The sequence below is a fragment of the Ranitomeya variabilis genome, chromosome 5 (assembly GCF_051348905.1).
Source record: "Ranitomeya variabilis isolate aRanVar5 chromosome 5, aRanVar5.hap1, whole genome shotgun sequence".
Lineage (NCBI taxonomy): Eukaryota > Metazoa > Chordata > Amphibia > Anura > Dendrobatidae > Ranitomeya > Ranitomeya variabilis.
In genome coordinates, this window is record NC_135236.1 from 191888075 (window position 1) to 191914188 (window position 26114).

The following is a 26114-nucleotide window of genomic DNA, read 5'->3' on the forward strand; positions in this document are numbered from 1 at the left end:
ATGTGGGCCTCGATTCGTTAAAGCTGGCACTGCACACGCCAGTCTTAATTAAGGGGTATTTTGGAGCAGGAAAAATTCCTACTCCTTAATTCATTAAGAGGATTTTGACATTTCTTCTTGGTTGTGGTGCCTCCATGCTCCTCGCCAAAAATGATACTTCAGTCTGGAGCAGCACTCCTGGAATAAAAAAAAGCCGCCGCTATTGATACAGTTGACGGCAAGGCGTTGCCACCCTCTGTCCCACCCCGTCTCCTCAACAGCTCTGCCTATCTTGGTGGAGCTGCCAAAAACCGGTGTCGCCAAAAGTTGCAAAATGTTAGAATTTGGGAACTTTTGAAACTGTTTTACTCTTGCCTTCTGGCGTAAACACTTTGATGAATGGGGCCTTGTTTTCCATTTTTCATCATTCCCATATCAGTAACATGTCTATCATCTGTGATCTCCATAATACCACAATTTTCCCTTCTTGGTCTTACAAGTTCAATGTTGAGTGTATTCATGATTACTGCCTACACTTTAAACAGCCTTGAAAATAAAAATAAATAAATATACATTTCATATTAGCATTGTAAGGAATAACAACCCAGTGTGTATATTTTTGAAGGATTTATCTAGTCCAAACACCTAAAAAAGGTTGTTTAATTTTGTATCTGCTGCTATATTTTAGGTTTTGTTTTTTGTTATGTTGTCTTGTTATCTCTGATTTTCCAGATTTACTTGTCACGGTGATATTTCTCGATTTTTATTAAAGTTTTACTAGGATATGTTATATTTTGTTATATTGCAATAATATTTAATGAATCTTTGGTTTAAATGAGGCAAACACACAGAGAGCTGTTTTTACTGTTTAGCAGTAGGCAAAGGTCAAATAAAGATACAGGAACAAAGGTCACCAAAAGCAGTAAAAGCAAAAAATAGAGGGCAATATAAAATATTTGCTGTTACTATCTCTCTCTGTCTTTTGTTTTCTAGTTCAAACGTAACTTGACTGAAGGCACAACATGACCCCATACAACACATATATTCTGCACCATTCTTCCATGGCATGGATCCCCCTCCTGTCTTTTCTGGACTATGGTGATGTTTGGTTTATAGTGACATCCAGGCAGTCATTGGTCATCACAGTAATGTAACATCTGTGGATAGATGATTAATTCTGTAGGCACACAATATCCTTTTAATAACCCAATTCTCAGCAGGACATCATTGTTCTAAACCTCATAATAAGTAGAACAGATTCATCATCCTTTCTTTGGGATGGTTTCCATGTAGCCTTTATTGTTGTTTTTTCCATTTTCCTACATGCAATGTGCTTATTGCTCTTTCTCTTGTACTGCCTTGAAGAACTCAAGGATGCCATAGATGAAGTCATGCCAGAGCTGAGGAAAGAAAATGCCAGAGTATTCTACGTCACTGAAACACCCGTCAGTGAAGGGACAGAAACCTTTCTCGACAAAGTCAAATCCGCTTCGTGTGACTCCGTTCCAAAATCTCTCAGGTCATTTGTTGGGGAAAAAACACTGGCAATGTACATTTTCACATCTGGAACCACAGGTAATGCTTCTCATCTCACCTTTTATCTTTGCCGTGAAATCCTGAAAGATCATATTGTCGACCTCGTATCTGTACAAACTTTCCACTGTAGATACGGCTGGAAACCAGTGAAATACACCTATATTGCTGTGGATTTTACAGCAGATTTCACACTTAGCAATGCAAAGGGAGTGATCTTATATAAAGTATGATTTAAAGAAGCACTCCTCCTCCCATCAAAATTTGTATTCTCTTAATATATTACAATCATCGAACTATAAACACTGTGTACTTACAATTGCTCATTTTGCCCTTCCACCCAGTTCATTCTTCTCTTTTCCATTAGGTCTATGACATCACATGTTTAATAAATGACTAGCTGAATCCTTCTAAGCTCTATGTAGAATCAGGAGATCAATTTTCCCTGTATGAGTCACAAGTCGCTGCAAAAGTCCCTGGCAGGAGGAGGAGCGAAGTAGCTGGGTCAGGAGTTGCCGAGCGGGAAAACTCATGCAGGGAAAAGAGGCTTCCTGTTTCTAAAACCGAGAAAAGAGAAGAATTAGCAGGGTAGAAAGGCAAAATGCGCAATTGTAAGTACACGGTGATTATATAATATGATGATTGCAATATATTAAAATGATAAAAACGTTGATATGAGGATTGCTTCTTTAGATGGATTTTTCATTACTTTTGTACTGATGACCTATCCTTAGGATATGTTATTAATATCAGATCAGTGTGGGCCAACATTGGGACCCCCACCAATTAGCTGTTATCATATCCTGCAGTGGACAAATGTAAACTATGTACAGCTCCGTCACACAGTATCGCGTCTGCTGACAGATACTGTGCTGGAACTGATGTGTAGTTCCTGCAGTGGCCATTAAAATGCATGATGGAGCCGTGGTGTTCCACTCCATACATTATTTACCTCTGGTCACCACCAAATCTGATAACAGCTAATCAGTGAGGTTGTCAGGTGTCAGACCGCCACTGATCTTCTATTGATGACCTAACTTTTATAATTTGTGCTGTTGATTATATTTTTGGCAGCATATGTGCAATACTTTGTAAGAAAACATGAGATATTGCACTGAGAGAACAGTTTATGGATATTTTATTTATTTGTAAGTGTAGTCAGAGACTGGAAGAGTGTTGTGGATGAACCATGCAGATTGGTTTGGAGATGCAAAGTGTTATGGGAGGCCACAAAGAAGGATAATACAATAGTTTAGACAGGACATGATGAGGACATGTAGAAATTTTTATATTTTTCTGTAAGATTCCATGTTATGTCTCAACAGGACTTCCAAAAGCAGCTATCATTAATCACCAGCGCATCAGTCAGGCTAGTGGCCTGTTTGAACTTTGCCACGTTCGGCCCAGGGACATTGTGTATATTACCCTCCCACTATACCACAGCTCAGCTATGTTGATTGGAGTCCACGGCTCTATCCTGAAAGGTAACATCACTTATTTCGATGGTTTCTGCAAGCATCTGCCGTCAAGCAAAAAATATTTTGTGGTTCATTTGTTTGTTTTCTATTACTCCAGATTAAAAAGTGAAAGATGAACACAATGGTTAATTTTGTCACCAGGTTCACTTTCCACTGTGACACCTATGATATTTTTCCATGGATGCGAGCCTTTAAAGAGTAACCATCATTAATTTGTATTTCATAAATGAATAGTACACGTGAAAATAAGCAACTTTGTAATATATCCCATCAGAGAAATCTGCTTCTTTCCCTGCCAAAATTGATCAGCCATTATCAAAATTGTCAACTCTGAGGTAAAATCTGTATTCAGGGAAAACGGACTTTCCCATTGCTGAGATAGGAGATGGCGGCTGCTACTGATACAATTCTTTCTTAGATGGGAGAAGCGAGGAGCTAGAGACAGAGCTCCACCCTCCTCTTCCCTCCTATCTACATAGAACCGAAGCTTCCACCATATCCTCTCAGTAATGGGAAAGTCTGACTTCCCTTAATGCAGATTTTACCTCAGAATTGAGGATTTTGATAATGACCAATGAATTCTGGAAGAGAAAGAAGCAGATTTATCTGATAAGATATATTACAAAGTTGATTATTTTGCTGTGTACTATTGATGGATGAAATTAAAAGTAAAACGATGGTAACGCGTTAAATAATGATCTTATGTCCGACAATTAACAGTGGAAAACCAAAATATTTTATTGAAAACTAATAGGTGTGATGAATGCTGTACCGCATCTAATTCATCAGACTTGTTGGTAATCAAAAGTTGTCCACAGATTTATTGGCATTTGTGTAATTACCTGAAGACCAACCAAGGAAACCGAGAGGCACATCTCAGTCAGCACGTGGCGAGTACACTTACTTGGTCTGAATGTAGCGTGGTGTGGGTGGCAGTAGCCATGGGCGAGGTACTCATCTCGTATGCTTCGGCATGTTCCATGAAAGTGGGTGTCCTGGCTGGATGTGTGGACTTGTGCTGTGAGGGCGCTACACCCGTGCAGGGCGCATGAACCGATGACGCTGGTTTGTAAGCACCATCTGTTTCATAGTTCAATGAGGGAGACCACCAGTCAAAAATAAATAAACTTTTTACTAAACTGAATCTTGGTAGGGAATATGTACAGGAGATAGCGGGTACATAACTTCGCAGATGTTTTTTTCACAACCAGGAGCATTTCACTTTCATACTGTCCTCAGTATTCACTATTTCTCACTAATTCACCACAACCCATCTCGACACTATAGTTCAGCTTAGCAAGAGTCCTTTACTCAACCTGCGGTTCCTTGGTTTTCCTCTTAGGGAAGCTATGATGCCGGTATTGTCTGGTATTTAACTTCTCTAACGCTGATGATCTGGAACTGCTGCCCAGGGCTTTCAATTCGCCTGACGTACTCCGTCATCTCTAGGCCTGTTACCTTGAGGAGGTATAAACTGCAAGGTGTGTTCTCCTAAGACCCTTCAGGGAATCACTGTGTCTTTCAGTCACTATACCTCTTTACTGCTCCTGATCATGTTCTTTTTCTCCCAGTTCTCACTTCAGGGACACCCAAGAATGCGACACTACTCACATTGGACCTTATGTCCTTTCTCCATGCACTGTGGACCCTATCTGACTCACTACCAGGAAACTGTCACTTTCCCTTCATCTTTCCCCTCCCACTATGGGCTAGTCCTAAACATTAACTCTTGCTATCCCTACTGTCAGGCAATTCACATTATTAACATTACTAACATATTTAATGCACATCATTATTCACATTAATCATCACAGTTCATATAACAGAGACTCATTTCTTCAATGGTGAACATGGGCAATATGTCCATCTTCTTACATTCCTTACATGAGCATCTTAATTTGGCTGCATACCATCTAAGCATTTGAGTAACATATTACACATTCACATCCCATTATTTAACCCTTACAGGAGAGTAACCAAGATATTACAAAATCCGTATCCGTGCAGTGTGTTGTACAGTAGAACCAGTGGTGTAAGTTGAAGTCATAGGGCACCAATTCAAAGCCTCCAACGGAGCCCCAAATGGGTCAAAAGGACCTTTTAGAGGCCCCAGACTTCGGGGCCCAGATATGCCCCTAGTATCACTTCATCTATACCAATGTGTCATTGATAGTACAGTGGCATGTAAAGTTTGGTCACCAGTGGTCAACATTACTGTTGTTTTGAACCATTAAAGGGAACCTGTCACCACGTTTTTGGAAGATGGGATAAAAATAGCGTTAAATAGGGGCAGAGGTGGGCGTTACATTAGTGTGTGTGTTATGCGTTTATTACCCACCTAAGTTGCCGAAATAACTTTGCAAAGTCTCCGTTTTCGCCTGTCAATCAGGCTGGTCAGGTCGCATGGGCGTGGTGTCTTCACCCAGATTTGGCGTAGTTTTCCGTTGGTGGCGTAGTGGTGTGCGCATGCCCAAAGTCCGGAATCCTCTTCCAGGGGATTTAAAATAGCGCGGTGTTCGTTATTGCATTGGTGATCGGTGGGCGCGGCTTCAGGAAAATGGCCGCGGGATGCCGCGCGTGCGCAGATGGATATCGCGGCGGCCATTTTCCTGAAGCCGCGGCCAGCAGAGCGCCGCTTCTGCGCACGCGCGGCCAAAGGAAGATGGCCGCGCCCACCGATCACCAATGCAATAACGAACACCGCGCTATTTTAAATCCCCTGGAAGAGGATTCCGGACTTTGGGCATGCGCACACCACTACGCCACCAACGGAAAACTACGCCAAATCTGGGGGAAGACAACGCCCATGCGACCTGACCAGCCTGATTGACAGGCGAAAACGGAGACTTTGCAAAGTTATTTCGGCAACTTAGGTGGGTAATAAACGCATAACAAACACACTAATGTAATGCCCACCTCTGCCCCTATTTAACGCTATTTTTATCCCATCTTCCAAAAACGTGGTGACAGGTTCCCTTTAAGCAAGTTGAAGATTAAATGATTGACCGGGGTGCCCAAACCTTTAAAATCCACAGTAGCCAGTTTAGAGAATGGATATTGTCCTGACAGGCAGAAGTGAAGGGAAGGTTTAATTTCATGGCACAGATATTTCTACACATTAATGAATAATGTTAATTTGTGGGAAGTTATTTAATGATTTATCGAGTTATGTTTTTTTTTTACTTATTGTTCTCAGGTGCTACTATAGTCTTGCGAAAGAAGTTTTCAGCGAGCCAATTTTGGGATGATTGCAGAAAATACAACGTGACCGTTGTTCAATACATTGGGGAGGTGCTACGATACCTATGTAACGTCCCAAAGGTACCTTTATCCTCTAGTGAAATGTAAAATTTTATTAGGATCAGGTGTATGATATTTCTCATATTTAGTGGAACGCCACCAGGGCCTAGGGATACTCGGTACCGGGTCCGGTGGTCATTAAAGGGAAAGTCACGGTGGCAGTGACACAGTCCGTGGCCCTGGGAGTCCAAATTAAAGGAAATTACTTTAAAGGGTTTATTAGAAATAAGAATGTTCGTGACACCACCTGTGGTATTCGGTCAGGGGTGACCGATGCTGCTTAAAGGGGTCCTCTGGGGAGTGATAGCACTGCAGCAAGGATGGTATGGCTTCCCACAGGTGAAGCTGGGTCCCCAGGGCTCCCAGTGTATTTGGCAAAGATAGCGTGGTGCCAGAAATAATCAGATGACACAAGGTTGCAGTCTTTACCTGTTTTACTGGTGGTTTACGGCCACAGTCCAGGGTACTAGCAACAGATGACAGTGGTGTCCAGGCAGCCTGGAAATGAGTTGAATTCCCTTTGCGAGGTCAGATTGGTAGCCTTCCACTACGCGCCGTATAATAGTCCCTTGCTGCCTATGGCTTCTTTCAAGGTCCTCTCTCACTATCAGTCCTGAGACCGTTCCTGCATGGTAGGCAACGCAAACCGTTTTATAGGGGTCTTTATCCACGGTGACTCCGGGCTCTGTATGTTGCTGTACCTCAGGGCATAGATGTGGGGCATACAGTCCCACACAGCCTCGGACTCCCGATGTCCGGATCCTGCGCTTCAGTGTGGAGGGAGCCCAGTCGCACCTCTCCTCCATCTCCTTACTTCTCCTGTGCTCCTTCCTCTTTCAATGTCTCTTCAGACTGACTAACTCCTCCTCCAAGCCAGAATCTATATATATTTAGGGAAGCTCCCCTGAAACCGGGCCTAGAGTCCCCCCCTTCTGGCCTGGAGTCAGAACATGCTGCATGTACAAGTTACCTGTCAAAGGGATCCTCCTCATTTCCAGGCATGGCACCACCCTCCCCGAGAGGAAGGCAGTACCACTGTGGTACCCGAACGCCTGGGGTGCCACATTAGCATTTTTGTTACAAAGTAGTGAAGACTCTTAAGTCCCTGGACCCAAATGCAAAATTTTGTACAGGGACCTTCTACTATCATGTGCCATACCTGTGTCTTATTATGTGGCAGAGGAAACCATGGCCCTGATGCAACTGCTACTTCTGCCCCCTCCAACTATGCACTGAATAAAGAGAAAATTAATTTAAATAGCTGCCTTTAAAGCAGGTCAGTCAACATATTTTACAATGCAAAATATGTGCCTTATTAACCCCTTAAAGACCAATGATGGATCTATCCATCATTGGATGCCTCCCCGTTTGGTGCGGGCTCCCGCGAAGAGCCTGCACCTTTTCCAGCACGACAGCTGATCTGATCAGCTGACATGTGCCGCTAGCAGCCGCGGGAGGAATTGCGATCCTCCCGCAGCTGTTAACCTGTTAAATGCCGCTGTCAAACACTGACAGCGGTGTTTAACATGCATTTCCGGCAATCGCCCTGGAAATCCGCCCATCGTTGACCCCGTCACGTGATTGCAGGTCAGCGATGGGTTGGCATGACAACCAGAGGTCTCCTGGAGACCTCTATGGTTGTCACTGCCGGATTGCTGTGAGCATCACCCGGTGGTCGGTGCTCATAGCAAGTGAGGTGTTCTGCTACATGCAGGCGATCTGATCATCGGATGTATGTGGCAGAGCCAATCGGGTTATGGCAGCTTCTAGTCTCCCATGGAGACTATTGAAGCATGCCAAAAGTGGAAAAAAAAATTTTTTCAAAACATAAAAGATAATATAAAAGTTCAAATCACCTCTCTTTCGCCCCATTCAAAACAGAAAAAACAAATCAAACCTACACATATTTGGCATCACCACGTTCAGAATCGCCCGATCTATCAATGAAAAAAAAGGATTAACCTGATCGCTAAACGGCGTAGCGAGAAAAAAGAAGTCAAAACGCCAGAATTACGTTTTTTTGGTTGCCGCGGCATTGCATTAAAATGCAATAATGGGCAATCAAAAGATCGTATTTGCACCAAAATGGTATCATTAAAAACATCAGCTCGGCATGCAGAAAATAAGCCCTCACCCAACCCCAGATCACGAAAAGTGGAGACGCTACGGGTATCAGAAAATGGCACAATTTCTTTTTACCAAAGTTTGGAATTTTTTTTTACCACTCAGATAAAAACGAACTTAGACATGTTTGGTGTCTATGAACTCGTAATGACCTGGAGAATCATAATGGCAGGTCAGTTTTAGCATTTAGTGAACCTAGCAAAAAAGCAAAGCAAAAAACACCTGTGGGATTGCACGTTTTTTGCAATTTCACCAAATTTGGAATTGTTTTCCTATTTTCCAGTGCATATGTTAAAACCAATGATGATGTTCAAAATTACAACTCATCCCGCAAAAAATAAGCCCTCTCATGGCCATATTGACGGGAAAATAAAAAAGTTATGGCTCTGGAAAGAAGGGGAGCAAAAAACATAAATGCAAATCCAAAAATACCTCAGGTCATGAAGGGGTTATATACATCTGTTAATCCTGATAGGGCTGATATACTTACTTTGAAAATTCACTTCAGCATTTCTGTATAAAAATCATATTAAAATTAGCATGTATTGAGTTCACACAGAACTGGACTCATAAAATGTTCATTATAGTAGTAGGCAGTAAAACTTTCAAAAATGGTTATACTGTCATTCTGACATAGATTTTTCAAACTAAGTACACCAGCCTCATCAGAAATATTTAATAAATGTTTTCAGTTTGCATTGTGAAATCTGGTGGCAGATCTCCTTGCATATAATAAGAACTTCCACTTGCAAAGTAGATATTATTTTCAAAATATATTTTAATTATTTCTATAGAGCCATCTATAGAAATGTTTAAACAGCTGGCACTGATGATTTTGGTAATATTGTAAAACATTTTGGCTATCATCACTTTGGTTAAATTATTACCAATTCTTGCTAATTTCTGACCAGATTTTTACTTTAAGCAGATAGTTAATTTCCAACTTCTTTAAAAAGGAGTCTATCAGGGCGAAATTACTTAATTAAATAATCTTATCTCCATGTAGGGCAGCATTCCATGAGAAGCAGTATACCTGTAGTAACAAAATCTGCAGGCTACTATTCAAGAGAACTCTTTTGAAGTAATATGCAAATTTGGTGCTCAGTTCACTGTGGGTGGTTCAGAGCTCTGTGCCTCAATCAGTCTGGCTGTTTGACTCCTCCCTCCGTTTCCTTGATCAACTGTGACAGAATAGGAAAAATAAAGGACTACACAGTTACTGCTAAATTCATTAATTATTCCTTGAGGGGAAGAAAAAAAGAACAATCCAACCATAAAAGTCCCAGTACATCAGAGTTAGTGAAACTATATTTTATTAGGATCAGGTGACAACAAATAGAATAACAAACCAATGTCATAAAACCATGAAAGATAAAAAGACTAATAAAAACATGAGGCGCACACCCACAAAAATAATGACCAATGTCCAGAGGGGAGTATTATAGAAAAAATTAGGTAAAAGAGTATACGGTATATATGAAGCCCATAGAAGTTTGTATATATAGATGTCACATATACAGCTCATGTACAGTATAACTATACCAGTACAAAATATAGAAAAAGATTATATGTAAAGTGCTAGCACAAGAATTACATAGTTCTTTAACCTTGCTTCTTGCACTGGCAGTTTGTATATACTTATCCCATAAACATCAGCTGAGTATGCACTAGCACTTTCTACATACTGTACTGCACATTATAAGACTATGTAATTTTTGCACTAGCACCTTACATCTAATCTTTTTCCTTGTCCTATATTTTGTACTGGTATACTTATAAATGAGCTGTATCTGTGTCATCTATTATCTATACAAACCTCTGTATATACTCTTTTAGCTTGTATATATACTCTTTTAGCTTGTATATACTGTATACTCTTTTAGCTTGTTTATTAAACTTTGAAGTACTGGGACTTTTATGGTTGGATTTTTCTCTTTTTTTTTTTTTTTTTTGTTCCCGCTTGGTATTTTCACCAACTGTCCAATTTTAGGTCTATAGGATCCAGTTTTTCGGTTTGTGATGATGTTATATACATTACATAAAAGTAATATCAGATGAAAATCTCACAACGGGACCAATAATTTTTTCCCTTGTTTCATATCTTATTCCTTATAATGCCCACTCTTCATATACTGCAATATGGACCATGGTGTAGGACACTATGTGTGCTCTTTACAGTCGCTGATGTGCAGGTCCTGACTCCTGATGTTTGGCTTCCCTTAGACTGATGACGATGGGTCACATAATGTCCGGATGGCTATTGGGAACGGCCTGCGTACTGATGTGTGGAGCGAGTTTCTACGAAGATTTGGTGACATTCAGATGTATGAGTTTTACGCAGCGACTGAAGGAAATGTTATGTTCTTGAATTACACTAACACAGTTGGCTCAGTGGGCAGAATAAATAAGTTCTACAAGGTAAGTTTCAAGGATCAATCATATAATTGTAATAATTGTATCTCACGGTCACGTATGTGGAATTGCTGTATTTATGGCACAGATTAGTAATAAACGAATTATTCCTACTTCTTAGTTTATGACTTTTAATCACGGTGTTTCCCATGGTTTTAATAATATACTAGATATGTTTATAGCTCAGTTTTATCCATATATACTTGAAATTGCAGGGATGGTATATATGATGGATACATACGTTTGCTAAGGGTACCGTCACACATTGAAATTTCCATCGCTACGACGTTACGATTCGTGACGTTCTAGCGATATCGTTACGATATCGCTGTGTCTGACACGCTACTGCGATCAGACACCCTGCTGAGAATCGTACGTCGTAGCAGATCGTTTGGAACTTTCTTTCGTCGCTTGATCACCCGCTGACATCGCTGGATCGTTGTGTGTGACAGCGATCCAGCGATGTCTTCGCTTGTAACCAGGGTAAACATCGGGTAACTAAGCGCAGGGCCGCGCTTAGTAACCCGATGTTTACCCTGGTTACAAGCGTAAACGTAAAAAAACAAACCGTGCATACTCACCCGTCGGTGTCCTTCAGGTCCCTTGCCGTCTGCTTCCTGCTCTGAGTGCCGGCCGGAAAGTGAGAGCAGAGCGCAGCGGTGCTGTGATCTGCTCTCACTGTACGGCTGCACTCAGAGCAGGAAGCAGACGGCAAGGGACCTGAAGGACACCGACGGGTGAGTATGTACTGTTTGTTTTTTTACGTTTACGCTGGTAACCAGGGTAAACATCGGGTTACTAAGCGCGGCCCTGCGCTTAGTTACCCGATGTTTACCCTGGTTACCCGGGGACTTCGGCATCGCTCCAGCGCCGTGATTGCAACGTGTGACCGCAGTCTACGACGCTGGAGCGATGATTATACGACGCTGCGACGTCACGAATCGTGCCGTCGCAGCGATGAAAATTTCAATGTGTGACGGTACCCTAAGACTAGAGTTGTTGTATCTTGTTGTTTACCTTAACCATAGGAACCATAGCAGCACTTGCTTGCACTCATTGCGAGGCCAGTGTTTGTCTTGGCTGCTGATCTGTTAGAGTACTATTATCCTTTTCTATAACGCTCGATGAGTTTAGAAACGATGCAGTTGTTCAACATACATTGTCATTTCAACTGTAACTTACTGCACAATGGATACTAGCAGCACCCAACTGATCCCATTAAGTCATATTTGTGTCCATTGCGTTCCACCATTGTGTCTCTTATTTTCTGTATTCCAAAATCTCCAACAGAACATCTGATGCCGGTTGTGAAAATGGACCAGTTTTCTTTCCATAAATACATAATTTATGGAAATATTGGCCTAGATTCATCATTGCCATTGTGCTTGTTTTTGACTGGTTTTGTGTGCTTTGCTTTTGTTTTGCACCCAATTAATTATGCTATTTGCACCTTTTTTTTTTTGTCTATTTCATGTGTTCACCTGCTGTTTTTTTTTGGTTTTTTTCCCGCTTTCTGAGCAGAGTTTAGTGATTACAGATGTTTCCATTTGAGTCATCAACTTTTTAAAAAGTCACAAGTTTGGGCACAATTTCACTCCAGTCCTCCCCTTCCTTGTGTACTTTCGAGTATGCACACTTTTTGTGACTTTCGGCCCCAAATTGCAACTTTTGGTACCAGAAGTCACAAAAACAGCAACTAAGGCCTCTTTCACACATCCGTTTTTTAGAATCAATCCATTGTTTTTAGAAAAAAAACGGATCCAGCAAATGTTGCTGCTGGATCCGTATTTTTCCTTAGACTTGTATTAGCAACGGATTGTGATGGATGGCCTTCCGTTTCATCCGCCGTAAAGTCGTCCGTCGGACGGAAACAACGCACATACTAACGTTTTTTGTATACGTCGAAAAGACGCACAGCGACAGATCCTATGGCTTCCGTCATTGGCTATAATGGAAGCCTATGGGGACGGGGTCCGTCAGAAGACGGATTCCAGTGATGGATGCCATTTTTGGTAACCGAGCATGCCCGAAAACCGTTTCTCCTTTCTGGAAAATCTCTCTCTCTCTCTCTCTCTCTCTCTCTCTCTCTCTCTCTCGATCGAAACTGACTTAAAAAAACGCAAATGATAAATCAGGGATATACACTTAACCCCCAATACCCACTCCTCCCTTCCCAGCAGAATAGATGTACCGTAGAAAGAATGGAGAACATTTAAATGGTCACACATGCCAAATAATCTCCACTACTTCATCTCTCCACATAATATATATATATATATATATACAGTATGTGTATATATTTTTATATATATATATATATATATATATATATATATATATATATATATATATATACATACATACATACATACATACATACATACATACATACATACATACATACATACATACATACATACACTCACCGGCCACTTTATTAGGTACACCATGCTAGTAACGGGTTGGACCCCCTTTTGCCTTCAGAACTGCCTCAATTCTTCGTGGCATAGATTCAACAAGGTACTGGAAGCATTCCTCAGAGATTTTGGTCCATATTGACATGATGGCATCACACAGTTGCCGCAGATTTGTCGGCTGCACATCCCAAAGATGCTCCATACAAGGCAGGATGGATCCATGCTTTCATGTTGTTTACGCCAAATTCTGACCCTACCATCCGAATGTCGCAGCAGAAATCGAGACTCATCAGACCAAGCAACGTTTTTCCAATCTTCTTCTGTCCAATTTCGATGAGCTTGTACAAATTGTAGCCTCAGTTTCCTGTTCTTAGCTGAAAGGAGTGGTACCCGGTGTGGTCTTCTGCTGCTGTAGCCCATCTGCCTCAAAGTTCAACGCACTGTGCGTTCAGAGATGCTCTTAGGCCTACCTTGGTTGTAACGGGTGGCGATTTGAGTCACTGTTGCCTTTCTATCAGCTCGAACCAGTCTGCCCATTCTCCTCTGACCTCTGGCATCAACAAGGCATTTCCGCCCACAGAACTGCCGCTCACTGGATTTTTTTTCTTTTTCGGACCATTCTCTGTAAACCCTAGAGATGGTTGTGCGTGAAAATCCCAGTAGATCAGCAGTTTCTGAAATACTCAGACCAGCCCTTCTGGCACCAACAACCATGCCACGTTCAAAGGCACTCAAATCACCTTTCTTCCCCATACTGATGCTCGGTTTGAACTGCAGGAGATTGTCTTGACCATGTCTACATGCCTAAATGCACTGAGTTGCCGCCATGTGATTGGCTGATTAGAAATTAAGTGCTAACAAGAAGTTGGACAGGTGTACCTAATAAAGTGGCTGGTGAGTGTATATAATATAATATATATATATATATATATATATATATATATATATATATATATATATATATATATATATATATATATATATACAGACACAAACATACATATACACACACACAGTACAGACCAGAAGTTTGGACACACCTAATTTAAAGATTTTTCTGTATTTTCATGACTATGAAAATTGTACATTCGCACTGAAGGCATCAAAACTATGAATTAACACATGTGGAATTGTATAACTTAACAAAAAGTGTGAAACAACTGAAAATATGTCTTATATTCTAGGTTCTTTAAAGTAGCCACCTTTTGCTTTGATGACTGCTTTGCACACTCTTGGCATTCTCTTGATGAGCTTCAAGAGGTAGTCACCGGGAATGGTTTTCACTTCACAGTGAATATAATATATGTGTATATAATATATGTGTGTATACTTACCGTATATGCATGATTGTGTGTGCTTTAGGGCACAGACAGACGGCCGTATTTCTTATCGGAGGATCACATTGCAATCCTCAGACTGACCCGAATTTGACAGCTGCATAGACATACATCATGTCATGTTCAGGTCAAGAGAGGTGCCGGGCCAGTCCGTGCAGTGCGATGTGATCATCGCATGAGTTGTACAGCCGTCTGTCTGTGCCCTTACAATCAGTGTGGCATCAGTTTTTCTCATATGTAAAGAAAAATGTTTCCAAGCCCCTCCTACCAATTAGACAGTAAATAATAATCCAGTGCTCAGATGACATGGATGGCATGTGAGTACTATTCTTTTTTTTTTTTTGATAGACCCTTTCTCTTGAATGGACTTGAATTTTGATTTGCAAACTGGATCAAAGGCCGACAAATCTATATCGTCCTGTCCAGATGTACCAGCTAGTTTTAATTATTTTTTTCAAACCTATATGAGACTTTATGCACAGTGTTCGGATGAAGAGCTCATAGATTATCTATCCCAAATTTATTTTCCTCATCCCTCTCTGAAACTTGGAAGGCCCTGAATAAAGATCTTGCACAAGTTAAGCTTTCGGAAGTGATTGTGACAATGGTCATTAGTAGGTCTCCAGAGCCTGATGGCATTCCTGCAGAAATTAAAAAGAAATGTTTAGACCAGCTTTTTTCCACTCTGTTGAAACCTACATAGAGATGGGACATCGTCCGCCATCCTTGAATGATGCTACATTAGTAGTCATATTTAAATCTGACAAACCTCCAGAAGAATGTGGGTCTTTTAGAGCCATATCGCTTCTCAATGTAAACTGTAAAATATTCACAATATCTTGGCAAATCGGCTAATTTCAGTTATACTTGACATTGTTCATCTGGGTCAGTCCTCTTTTATGTCAAGTAGAACCACTTCAAAAAATATCAGAACACAAGTCTTAGAACATGCCTGACGGGAAGATAGGACACTGGAATTATCGATAAAGCCAAAGCCTTTGATTCATTGTAGTGGTGATACCTGCAGCACTCGTTAATTGCATTTTAATTTGTCTCTGGTTTGGTAACTGGATAAAGTATTATAGAAAAGTTCTAGAGCTAGTATACTAGTTAATCGAATTAACTCCATTTTTTTTTTTTTTTTTTTCGAATTAAATAGGGGCAGTTGACAAGGGTATCCACTTTCACCAATGTTATTTACATTGGCTATAGTCCTTAAAGGCCCCGTCTCACATAGCGAGATCGCTAGCGAGATCGCTGCTGAGTCACAAGTTTTGTGACGCAACAGCGACCTCCATAGCGATCTCGCTATGTGTGACACGTACCAGCGATCAGGCCCCTGCTGCGAGATCGCTGGTCGTGTCGGAATGGCCTGGACCTTTTTTTGGTCGTTGAGGCCCCACTGACATCGCTGAATCGGTGTGTGTGACACCGATCCAGCGATGTCTTCACTGGTAACCAGGGTAAACATCGGGTTACTAAGCGCAGGGCCGCGCTTAGTAACCCGATGTTTACCCTGGTTACCAGCGTAAATGTAAAAAAAAAAAAACAGTACATACTCACCATCTGATGTCCGTCAGGTCCCTTGCCGTCTGCTTCCTGCTCTCACTGACTGCCGGCCGTACAGTGAGAAGTGAGAGCACAGCAGTGACGTCACCGCTGCGCTCTGCTCTCACTGTACGGCCGGATCTCAGTCAGAGCAGGAAGCAGACGGCAAGGGACCTGGACACCGAAAGGCGAGTATGTAGTGTTTGTTTTTTTTGGTAACCAGGGTAAACATCGGGTTACTAAGCGCGGCCCTGCGCTTAGTAACCCGATGTTTACCCTGGTTACCCGGGTGCTGCAGGGGGACTTCGGCATCGTTGAAGACAGTTTCAACGATGCCGAAGTCGTTCCCCTGATCGTTGGTCGCTGGAGAGAGCTGTCTGTGTGACAGCTCCCCAGCGACCACACAGCGACTTACCAACGATCACGGCCAGGTCGTATCGCTGGTCGTGATCGTTGGTAAATCGCTTAGTGAGACGGGGCCTTAACTCTAAGGCTACTTTCACACACAGCATATTTGCTGCGTATTTTTACGCGCGCGTATTTTGCTGCTGCTTTACCTGCGTTTTTTTACGCAGGCAAAAAACGCAGCTGCTTTCACACACTGCGTTTTTTGCTGCGTTTTTTGCAGCTGCGTTTTTTTCAGCATTGTGTACTGAAAATAAAGTTTGTTTGAAAAAAAAAAAAAGGGGAAAAAAAAAAAAGAGTCATTGAGGTCATTTCCTGTCTTTATGACTCGGAATACAATACACACTGGAGTTAACATCATGTCGATTCTGCCAGCTGCAATGGCCTTGAGCCAAAGACGCCTCAGCAAGCGGAACAGACATCAGCTGGGGTTTACTAACCCCACTGTCACTAACCCCAGGTTACTAGGGCAGGCGTCAGTCAGACGCCCCCCCTCGTAACCCTGTACGGTAAGGGTATGTTCACACGATCCTGATTTCAATCCTTTTTTTTCAGGATAAAAACCGCAGCTCTTGGCAGAAAACGCAGGTGCGTTTTTGGTGCGTTTTTGATGCGGTTTTTGATGCGGTTTTTAGTGCGTTTTTTTATGCAGTTTTCTCTGCAGATTGTCTGTGTTTGACACAAATAAAGCTTTAACTGCAGTGGGGGAAAAAAAAAAAGAAATGATGTCATTTCCTTGTCCAACCCTTTTCTTCTTCCATCCTCCATTTTGGGACTAAACACCAAAATGAGTGGACGTGTTTTGAATGACAGCGCTCCGCAGAGTGCTGAGCGTAGGCCAGATCACAGCCCGCGGGTCCAGCTCTATCCAGCTATTTAAGTCTACGTTCACATTTGCGGTCTGCGCCGCAGCGTCAGGCGCCGCATGCGTCATGCGCCCCTATATTTAACATGGGGGCGCATGGACATGCGTCGCACTTGCGTTTTGCGCCGCATGCGTCACTGCAGCGCACGCATCCGGCCGCAGAGGACGCAGCAAGTTGCATTTTTGCTGCGTCCAAAATCAATCAAAAAAAGGACGCATGTGGCGCACAACGCAAATGTGAACATAGCCTAAGTGCCACGTATTTAAGTGCCACGTATTTAAGTGCCACGTATTTAAGTGCCACGTATTTAAGTGCCACGTATTTAAGTGCCACGTATTTAAGTGCCACGTATTTAAGTGCCACGTATTTAAGTGCCACGTATTTAAGTGCCACGTATTTAAGTGCCACGTATTTCTTTGCCATGTATCACGTATTTCAGTGCCACGTATTTCAGTGCCACGTATTTAAGTGCCACGTATTTCTTTGCCATGTATCACGTATTTCAGTGCCACGTATTTCAGTGCCACGTATTTCAGTGCCACGTATTTCAGTGCCACGTATTTCAGTGCCACGTATTTCAGTGCCACGTATCAAAGTGCCACGTGCCACGTATCAAAGTGCCACGTGCCACGTATCAAAGTGCCACGTGCCACATATTTCAGTGCCACGTGCCACGTATCAAAGTGCCACGTGCCACATATTTCAGTGCCACGTATCAAAGTGCCACGTGCCACGTATTTAAGTGACACGTGCCACGTATCAAAGTGCCACGTGCCACATATTTCAGTGCCACGTATTTAAGTGACACGTGCCACGTATTTCAGTGCCACGTATCACGTATTTCAGTGCCACGTATTTAAGTGACACGTATCACGTATAAGTGCCACGTGTCACGTATTTAATTGCCACATATTTAAGTGCCACGTATCAAGATTTTCCATGGAGAACAGACACATCCAGAGATATGTCTGCTCTCCACGGCTGCAGCAACACACTGACAGGAGCCATAGTTCCGAGCGATTGAGTCATTGACCCCGGCACTCTCGCTTAACGGCAGTGCTGCGTGGGAAAGTTCAACGCAGCTGTACTGCTGTTAACCGAGACGCCGGAGTCATTGAACTCCGGAACAGTACGCGATACACTGCTAGGAGCTTCGCTCCTGGCAGTGTATCGCCGGAGAGCAGGGGATCGGCGTGGGACACTCGTTTTATGGATTCTGCGGACAGGGAGTATGAATTTGGTTTATTATTTTTGGATTTTTTCCTGGAGGATCGAGGGCTTCGCCTACAAGTGTGCTGTTGGTGAGTATATACTCTATGTTATGTGTTGTATGTACTGTGTGTCATGTATGTGTATTGTGTGTAGGTGTTTTGTGTAACTTTACAATTGTGCTAAGTCGCCGGACACAGGGACAAGTCTCCCATCCTAATACCGGATGGGAGTAGTAGTCCCATGCAGCGACTTAGCACAATGGTGGCACTAGCGTCGCATGGGGACACACACACACACACGCACACGCACACGCACACACACACACATACCAAATCGATCAGCAGCCCCACGTTTAAGGACTCCATGCTGCTTCACTGGGGGGCGGGGGCTTCCCTCTTCCTGTCCGACATCACGTCCGGTCCTGGGTGTCAACCCCTCCGTACAAAGACGCCGACACCCAGGACAAAGGCGCTGTGTGTGGAAGGTAATATGGGGCCCTAGGGGGATACGCAGACACGCCGCTGCGTAAAGAATTGACATGTCAATTCTTTTTACGCCGGCGTGTTTGCAGACAAAAGCGCCGCGTTTTTTTGCGGTGTGTCTGAACGGCAAAGTGAATTTCTCATTCACTTTGCCGGCAGACGAAAATGACATTGCGCATTTTTGAAAAGCGCCCGCAAAATAGCGCTCAAAAATGCGCTATGTCTGAAAGTAGCCTAAAACTGTATCAGGACTGCCTGGTCGAACGAATTGTGCTTGGTGGGAGAGCAGGCAAGGTGGGGTGTATGATCGGATTTTGTTTCGTTCACATATTTAGACATTTTTTTTGCCTCGATCTATTAATCTTATAAGCCAGTTTTGGTCCTTCTCAGATCTTAAAATAAATTGGGAAAATTCAGTTATAATGTCTTTTAAAGTTGACTACGATATCACAGAGCTATGTGGCCTGAAGGTTGTGTCTGGCCTTAAATATCTAGGAATAACTATGAATAGATTCCCTATAGAGCTGAGCCCACATCTTTCCCAGCACATGTCAGCTGTTTTGAACAGCTGACATGTGCCTGTAACAGCTGCTGATGGAATCGCTATCCACCTGTGGCTGTTAATCCATTAAATGCTGCTGTGAACCTCTGACAGCTGCATTTAACTCACGCTTCTGGAAAGTGTGCCGGAAATCCCGCCCATCAGTGACCCGTCACGTAATTGCGGGTCACCGATGGGTTGGCACGACAAACAGAGGTCTCCAGCAGACCTCTATGGTTCAACCACAAAAGAAAATCCAGCTCACTACTTGCAATTCCACATTTCTGGAGCCTTTCCCCCCAGTGCTGTATATCCCCCCAGGGCTGTATGTGCCCCCAAGTGATATGTATATTCCTCAGTGCTGCATTTACCCCAGAAGTATTATATATCCCCCACCTGTGATGTATATAGCCCCCAGTGATGTATGTGACCCCACCAGTGTTGTATATTCCCGGCAAGGACATATATACCCCCAGTGCTGTCTGTGCTCCCTAGCAATGTATATAGCCCCTCAGTGTTGTCTATTCCCGCCAGCCTCCCGGTGATGAATGTGTGGCCCCCGAATGATTGTAGAAATTTCCAAATGGCCCCCGACTGGGAAAAAAGGCTCCCCACCCCTGACTTAAATAAAAAAGAACCTATACATGTTTGGTGTCTATGAACTCGAAAGGATCTGGAGAATGATAATGGCAGGTCAGTTTTTACATGTAGTGAACATGGTAAAAGAAAACCCCCCAAAAAACTGCGACATTGCATTTTTTTGCAATTTCACCACACGTTGAATTTTTTTCCCATTTTTCAGCACATATGTTAAACTAATGGTGTCATTCAAAAGTACAACATGTCTCGCAAAAATCAAGCCCTCACATGGCCATTTTTACTGAAAAGTAAAAAAGTTGTGGGAAGAAAGAGCAAAAAACAAAAACTGAAAATGGCCTGGGGGTTAAGGGGTTAAGAATAAATTTAAGACTTAAGGTTACCTTACTGAAGTTAACACCAGTTTCTGATCGGATGTATCTTAATAAAAATGGTGATCATCCGTAAATGTCTGCATATGCTTGAGCATTCCTTGACACCAATATGCAGGCCCTCTTTACACCGTTTGCATTCTTTAATAACTATAATTATCTGGAGGTCTATGTGAGGGATAGAAAAATTGCAGTGACCTAGAGATCATGGTGATTATGCCATGTTTGTAGTTTGATTATTTAGCAGAGCAGCTACAATATCTGAGATCTCGAGATAGACCCAACTCTGAAGCTCACCTAATTCTAAATCACTTTGGGTTACTACCAGGGGATCACACAGACTTTCAGGTGGACCCCTACCTATACATATTAATTACAGGTTTGGAAGGCATGCAGACTGTTAGTGAATTTTACAGATTTGATTGAAGAGACCCAAATTATAGGACAACCCCACATATTTACACTTAATACTCTTTAGCAAGAATAGAGTTCTGGAAACATCATGGAGTAACCCTAATTGAGAATATTATTGTAGATGGCGTATTTCCTTCTTTTTATTAAATATCAGCCCAATTTGACTTACCACGTTCAGCCTTTTACAGGTACCTGCAATAGATGCATGCATCTGCAGGATAGTTCTTTCCTCCGTGGCAAATGGTATCCGTATCTGCGCACAGGGGTACGTAAAACTCAGGGTCCTATGGATATAGTATCAGCGCTTTTTACACATTTATGAAATTCTCTGATCTCTTCAACTTGGTACTTGAGTCCCCCATGTTAGTTTTTGCAGCGACAAAAAATACAATGATTAAACTTCATATTGTACACCAGGGTTAATGAAGTCCTTCCAGAATACACATAATGGCTAAGCTGCCCCATGATTGCTGCCAGGGGTCACAGTACTCATGCTGATTCTGGTCGACAGTGGACAGTATTTTTTTTTTGAGTGGTGGAAGTTCCAGTAGAAGATACAGCCGAGGGAATATGAGTATTCGGAATTGTAGATGAAGAATTATGGTCTCATTATGGTTGAATCCTCCTCCAAGAAGCGCTATTTATCGAAAACTATTGCCAGGCACTGGATGGAAGAATGATCGCCCAATATATCCCAATGAAAAACATTAGTCAATGTAATATCTTAGAAATATATGATTTCTAAAAAGAAAGGATGACATCAAAAGTTTACAAAGCTATTGGGAAAATGATGTAATTCGCCCCTTACCTAGTCTTTAGGTCCAGCCCCTATTGAGACCTTATCCCACAACTCCATATTCTCTAAGGGTATGTGTCCACGTTCAGGATTGCATCAGGATTTGGTCAGGATTTTTCATCAGTATTTGTAAGCCAAAACCAGGAGTGGGTGATAAATGCAAAAGTGGAGCATATGTTTCTATTATACTTTTCCTCTAATTGTTCCACTCCTGGTTTTGGCTTACAAATACTGATGGAAAATCCTGACCAAATCCTGATGCAATCCTGAACGTGGACACATACCCTTACAGTGATTATATTTTGTTTTTTTGTCCAGTGCAAATGATGAATGTAATGCAGATGGCAAACAAAAAAAGATGATCAAAAGGCCAGAATATGAAAAATTGCCAAACTTTATTTAATAATGCCCATATAAAAACATATGATCATAGTGTAAAATACAGGGAAAGCACACCTACCCATAGGATACCATCATACATAATACGCGCACCCACAGGATACATATGACAACATACAATCGTATATTGGGACAGTACAGGCACACAGACTGACCAAATGGCATTGATATGCGTCTATAATGACATCTAGCCCGATCTCAGCCCACAGGGAAACCTCACTAAATCGTGTAGAGTATATATCTGTACAACAGACCTCCTATCCGTTGTATCTTGCTACCAAAAGTGTTCCCCACACCCCCATAGTTGTAGCACACACGGCTAAAAAGCCCTAAATGCCTATACAACATAATCACCTGCTCCAAATGGTGGGGGAATGTTGTCGATCCTGCGGTAGCACGTCCGCCCCGACGCGCGTTTCGGTCACCTTTCTCAAGGGGCCGCACATATACACATCCCTAGTCCTCCTATTATATAGTCACCGGCCGCCGCGTGAATACCGCGCGGCCGGATGTGACGTACACACCCCCGGATGTGACTCGTACTGTTGCCCAGTCAACGGGCGACGCTGGCCAGCGTCGGCGTCACATGAGAGGCGGGACGAACCCAGCACCCATGTAGAGACGCCGAAAGCAGGCAAGCGCAGCGGTGAATGGACACAGCACGCGTCAGGGGGAGGACTTGGGATAGACCACTTACACCAATACCACAAATATAATTGCCCTGCCCTAACCAACAGTGCAAAACTGTGGTAGAACACAGCGAAATATTCTACATAGCATACATAATATCTGGGAACATTTACAAACAATTGGAACAATGCATAATAGTCATCACATCTCAAATCCTCCAATGAGAGCATCACGCCGTATAAAGTATACAATATAACTCAAGTATTGCGTCCATAATATGTCCAATGTTATTACTCCAATATGCATGTCCAATACTTTGTTGCTCCCCACTTTCGCATAAATCACCACAATGTGCATGAACGATCAAAGCTGAAATATATAAAATAAAATAATCAACCAAACATATAAAAACACCATATAATAATAAGATATGTAACGATGGTACCAAATGAATATCGGCGGTACCGTGGTTATAAGAAGGGGGCATAACTAATATTTTCGTTGAGTCCAGATGGATGGACCGTATCAAGGGTCCATATCCACCTGGACTCTAGTTGAGCCAACCTCTTAGTCCTATTACCACCACGGATATTCATATCTAGCATGTCGATCCCCCTACATCTCAAGAGGTCCCCATTGCAATCATGGTACCGTCTGAAATGGCGTGGGATCGTTTTTAGTGCCGTGATGTCCTCGGCACTGGCCGCCGCCGTAATCCCTAAAACGTGCTCACGGATCCTTATCTTCAATGGTCTAGTGGTCATACCCACATATATTTTCTGGCAGGGGCACACTGCGTAATAGACCACATATCTACTATTACACGTGATCCTTTTTTTGATGGAAAACCTGCGTGACCCTGCCTGATTCTCAAAATGGTCTATTCGATCAATATTGGTGCATGCCACACACCGGCCGCATGGGAAACACCCATTCGGTGCCCTGACCTGATCTAAAAATGTGCTCCCAGGCGGTCCGGTGTAGTGGCTGCGGACCAGATGATCCCTCAAGTTTCTTGATCTTCTAGCTGCTATCGCTGCCTTTTCAGGTATGAACCTAGAGATCACTGGGTCCGCTTTAAGAATATGCCATGATTTATTTAATATTTCTCTCATACGACCAAATTGAGAGTGGTAGTCCGTTACAAATCTAACTCGATCCTGACTATCCCTACTTATCTGTTTAGGGCCATATAATAATACATCCCTGGATGAATATTTAGCCCTGTTATAGGCCTTCTTAATCATTCGGTTACTAAACCCACGTTCCTGTAATCTCCGTTTAAGATCTTCAGCCTGTGTGTAAAATTCTTCATTGTTTGAACACGGTCTACGTAGACAAAGGAACTGTCCGATGGGAACTGACTGGATCATGTGACCCGGATGGGAGGAGGTGGCATGCAACAGCATGTTCGTAGAGGTGGGCTTACGGTATATACTTGTTTGCACCTCCCCCTTCTCATCTTTTGAGAGTAGGACATCCAGAAATTCAGTAGTTTTAGAATCATATTTATAAGTGATAAATATGTTCAACTGATTATCATTTAATGATGACATAAACCTCTTCAAATAATCACTGGACCCCTGCCAGATCAGCAAAATATCGTCGATGTACCGCGTCCACGAAAGGACACGGCACATCGGCGATGACTGATCCGGCAGGGAGAGGTCCCTCTCCCACAGCCCCAGGAACAGGTTGGCATAAGCCGGGGCAAAGGACGCCCCCATCGCTGTTCCTTGGAGCTGTAGGAAGAAGGACCCCTTAAATACAAAAAAATTGTGTGTCAACGTAAACTTTAACAATTCAACCACCAATTTCTGGATGTCCATTGGAAGATTGGACATACTAAGGAAGACTTCCGTGGCATGGATCCCATCCACATGCCTAATGCTCGTGTATAAGGATTCAACATCCCCAGTCACAAACACCATATCATCATCGAGCTGTAGGCCGTCTACTCTCCTCAACAATTCACCCGTATCTTTTAGAAATGATGGCAACCCCTCCACAATAGGTTGCAACTTGGAATCTATCCAACGGTTTACGTGTTCGAGATAATTGCCCCTTCCAGAGATAATTGGGCGTCCAGGGGGAGTCTGCGCATCCTTATGGATTTTCGGTAACAAATAGAGCGTGGGGATGGTTGGTTCAGGCACCACCAATGCATTAGCCAATTCCTTGGTTATGGTACCCTGCTCCCTCGCTTGGTTTATAATCAGATGTAGCTGTGTAGTAAAGGAGGACAATGGGTTAAATGTTCGTTTTTTATAACATGTGGTATTCTTTAATTGACGAAAGGCCTCCTTCTCATAGAGTACCTTTGGCCAAATCACCACATTGCCCCCCTTATCAGCTGGTTTATATACCACATCCTCTAATTCCTGAAGGACGCGCAGACGCCCCCTTTCCTCCCTGGTAAGGTTATCTTTATACACATACCGTGGGATGCTCATAAATTCCTTTGAAACAATTTGGACGAACAAATCTACATTAGAACACGATGATAAAGGAGGAAATTTCTTAGATTTTATACGTATCGATGTTGGTACTTTACCTCCTTCCGGAGTATTGTGCTCAATGGCTAATTCCTCCAATATACGCAATGCTACTTGTTCTTCTTCTGTTGGAAAAAGTTGGGAGAGGTTGCCATCAAAAAAATGTTTCTTAAAAATTAAAGAACGGGCGAACAAATGCAAATCTTTCACAGCAGCAAATGCATCAAAACTAGCTGCTGGGGAGAAGGATAAGCCCTTTTCTAAGATATTTAAATCAACATCTGAGAAGTTGTGTTTACTCAGATTAATTACCTTATTTTTGTATCTGGTAGCCACCGGGGACCGATCATGACGTTTATATGGATGGAATGTATGATCCCTCTGATTATGTCTCATAAATACTGATCTGGTGGCTATAGATGACCCAGACACTTCAGATACATCGCTCGCTGATGATACAGATGTCAGTGATGGGGTGCGGGCCAAACGAGGGCCCTGTGCTTGTGATTTCCGCCATAGATAGACCGTCTGATTCTCATAGTCTTTTCGGTCTCTATTTAGTTTTTTAATTTGGGTGGTCTGAATATTTTTGACCACTGTCTCCAGAGTTTTATCCAACTGACTATGAAATGCATTTACTTTCTCCATTGTACCTAGAGATTTTAATTCATCTTCCATTCTCCCAATATTAGTATCCAATTGAGTAATTACATTATGATTATGCTCACTCAAAAGCTGCATAAAAATCTGTGAACATGCGTTGCACGCCTCCTCCCAC

The 26114-nt window shown here is 42.6% G+C and overlaps 1 protein-coding gene across 1 annotated transcript in view; it reads left to right on the plus strand.

Annotated features, from left to right (window-relative positions):
- SLC27A2 (solute carrier family 27 member 2) overlaps positions 1–26114 on the plus strand; it is a 93741-nt gene that overhangs the window by 25158 nt on the left and 42469 nt on the right. Inside the window, exons 3-6 of the mRNA XM_077263668.1 lie at positions 1345–1554; positions 2838–2996; positions 6187–6311; positions 10638–10832. Coding sequence (XP_077119783.1) covers positions 1345–1554; positions 2838–2996; positions 6187–6311; positions 10638–10832 — 689 coding nt within the window. The remainder of the gene's footprint in view (positions 1–1344; positions 1555–2837; positions 2997–6186; positions 6312–10637; positions 10833–26114) is intronic.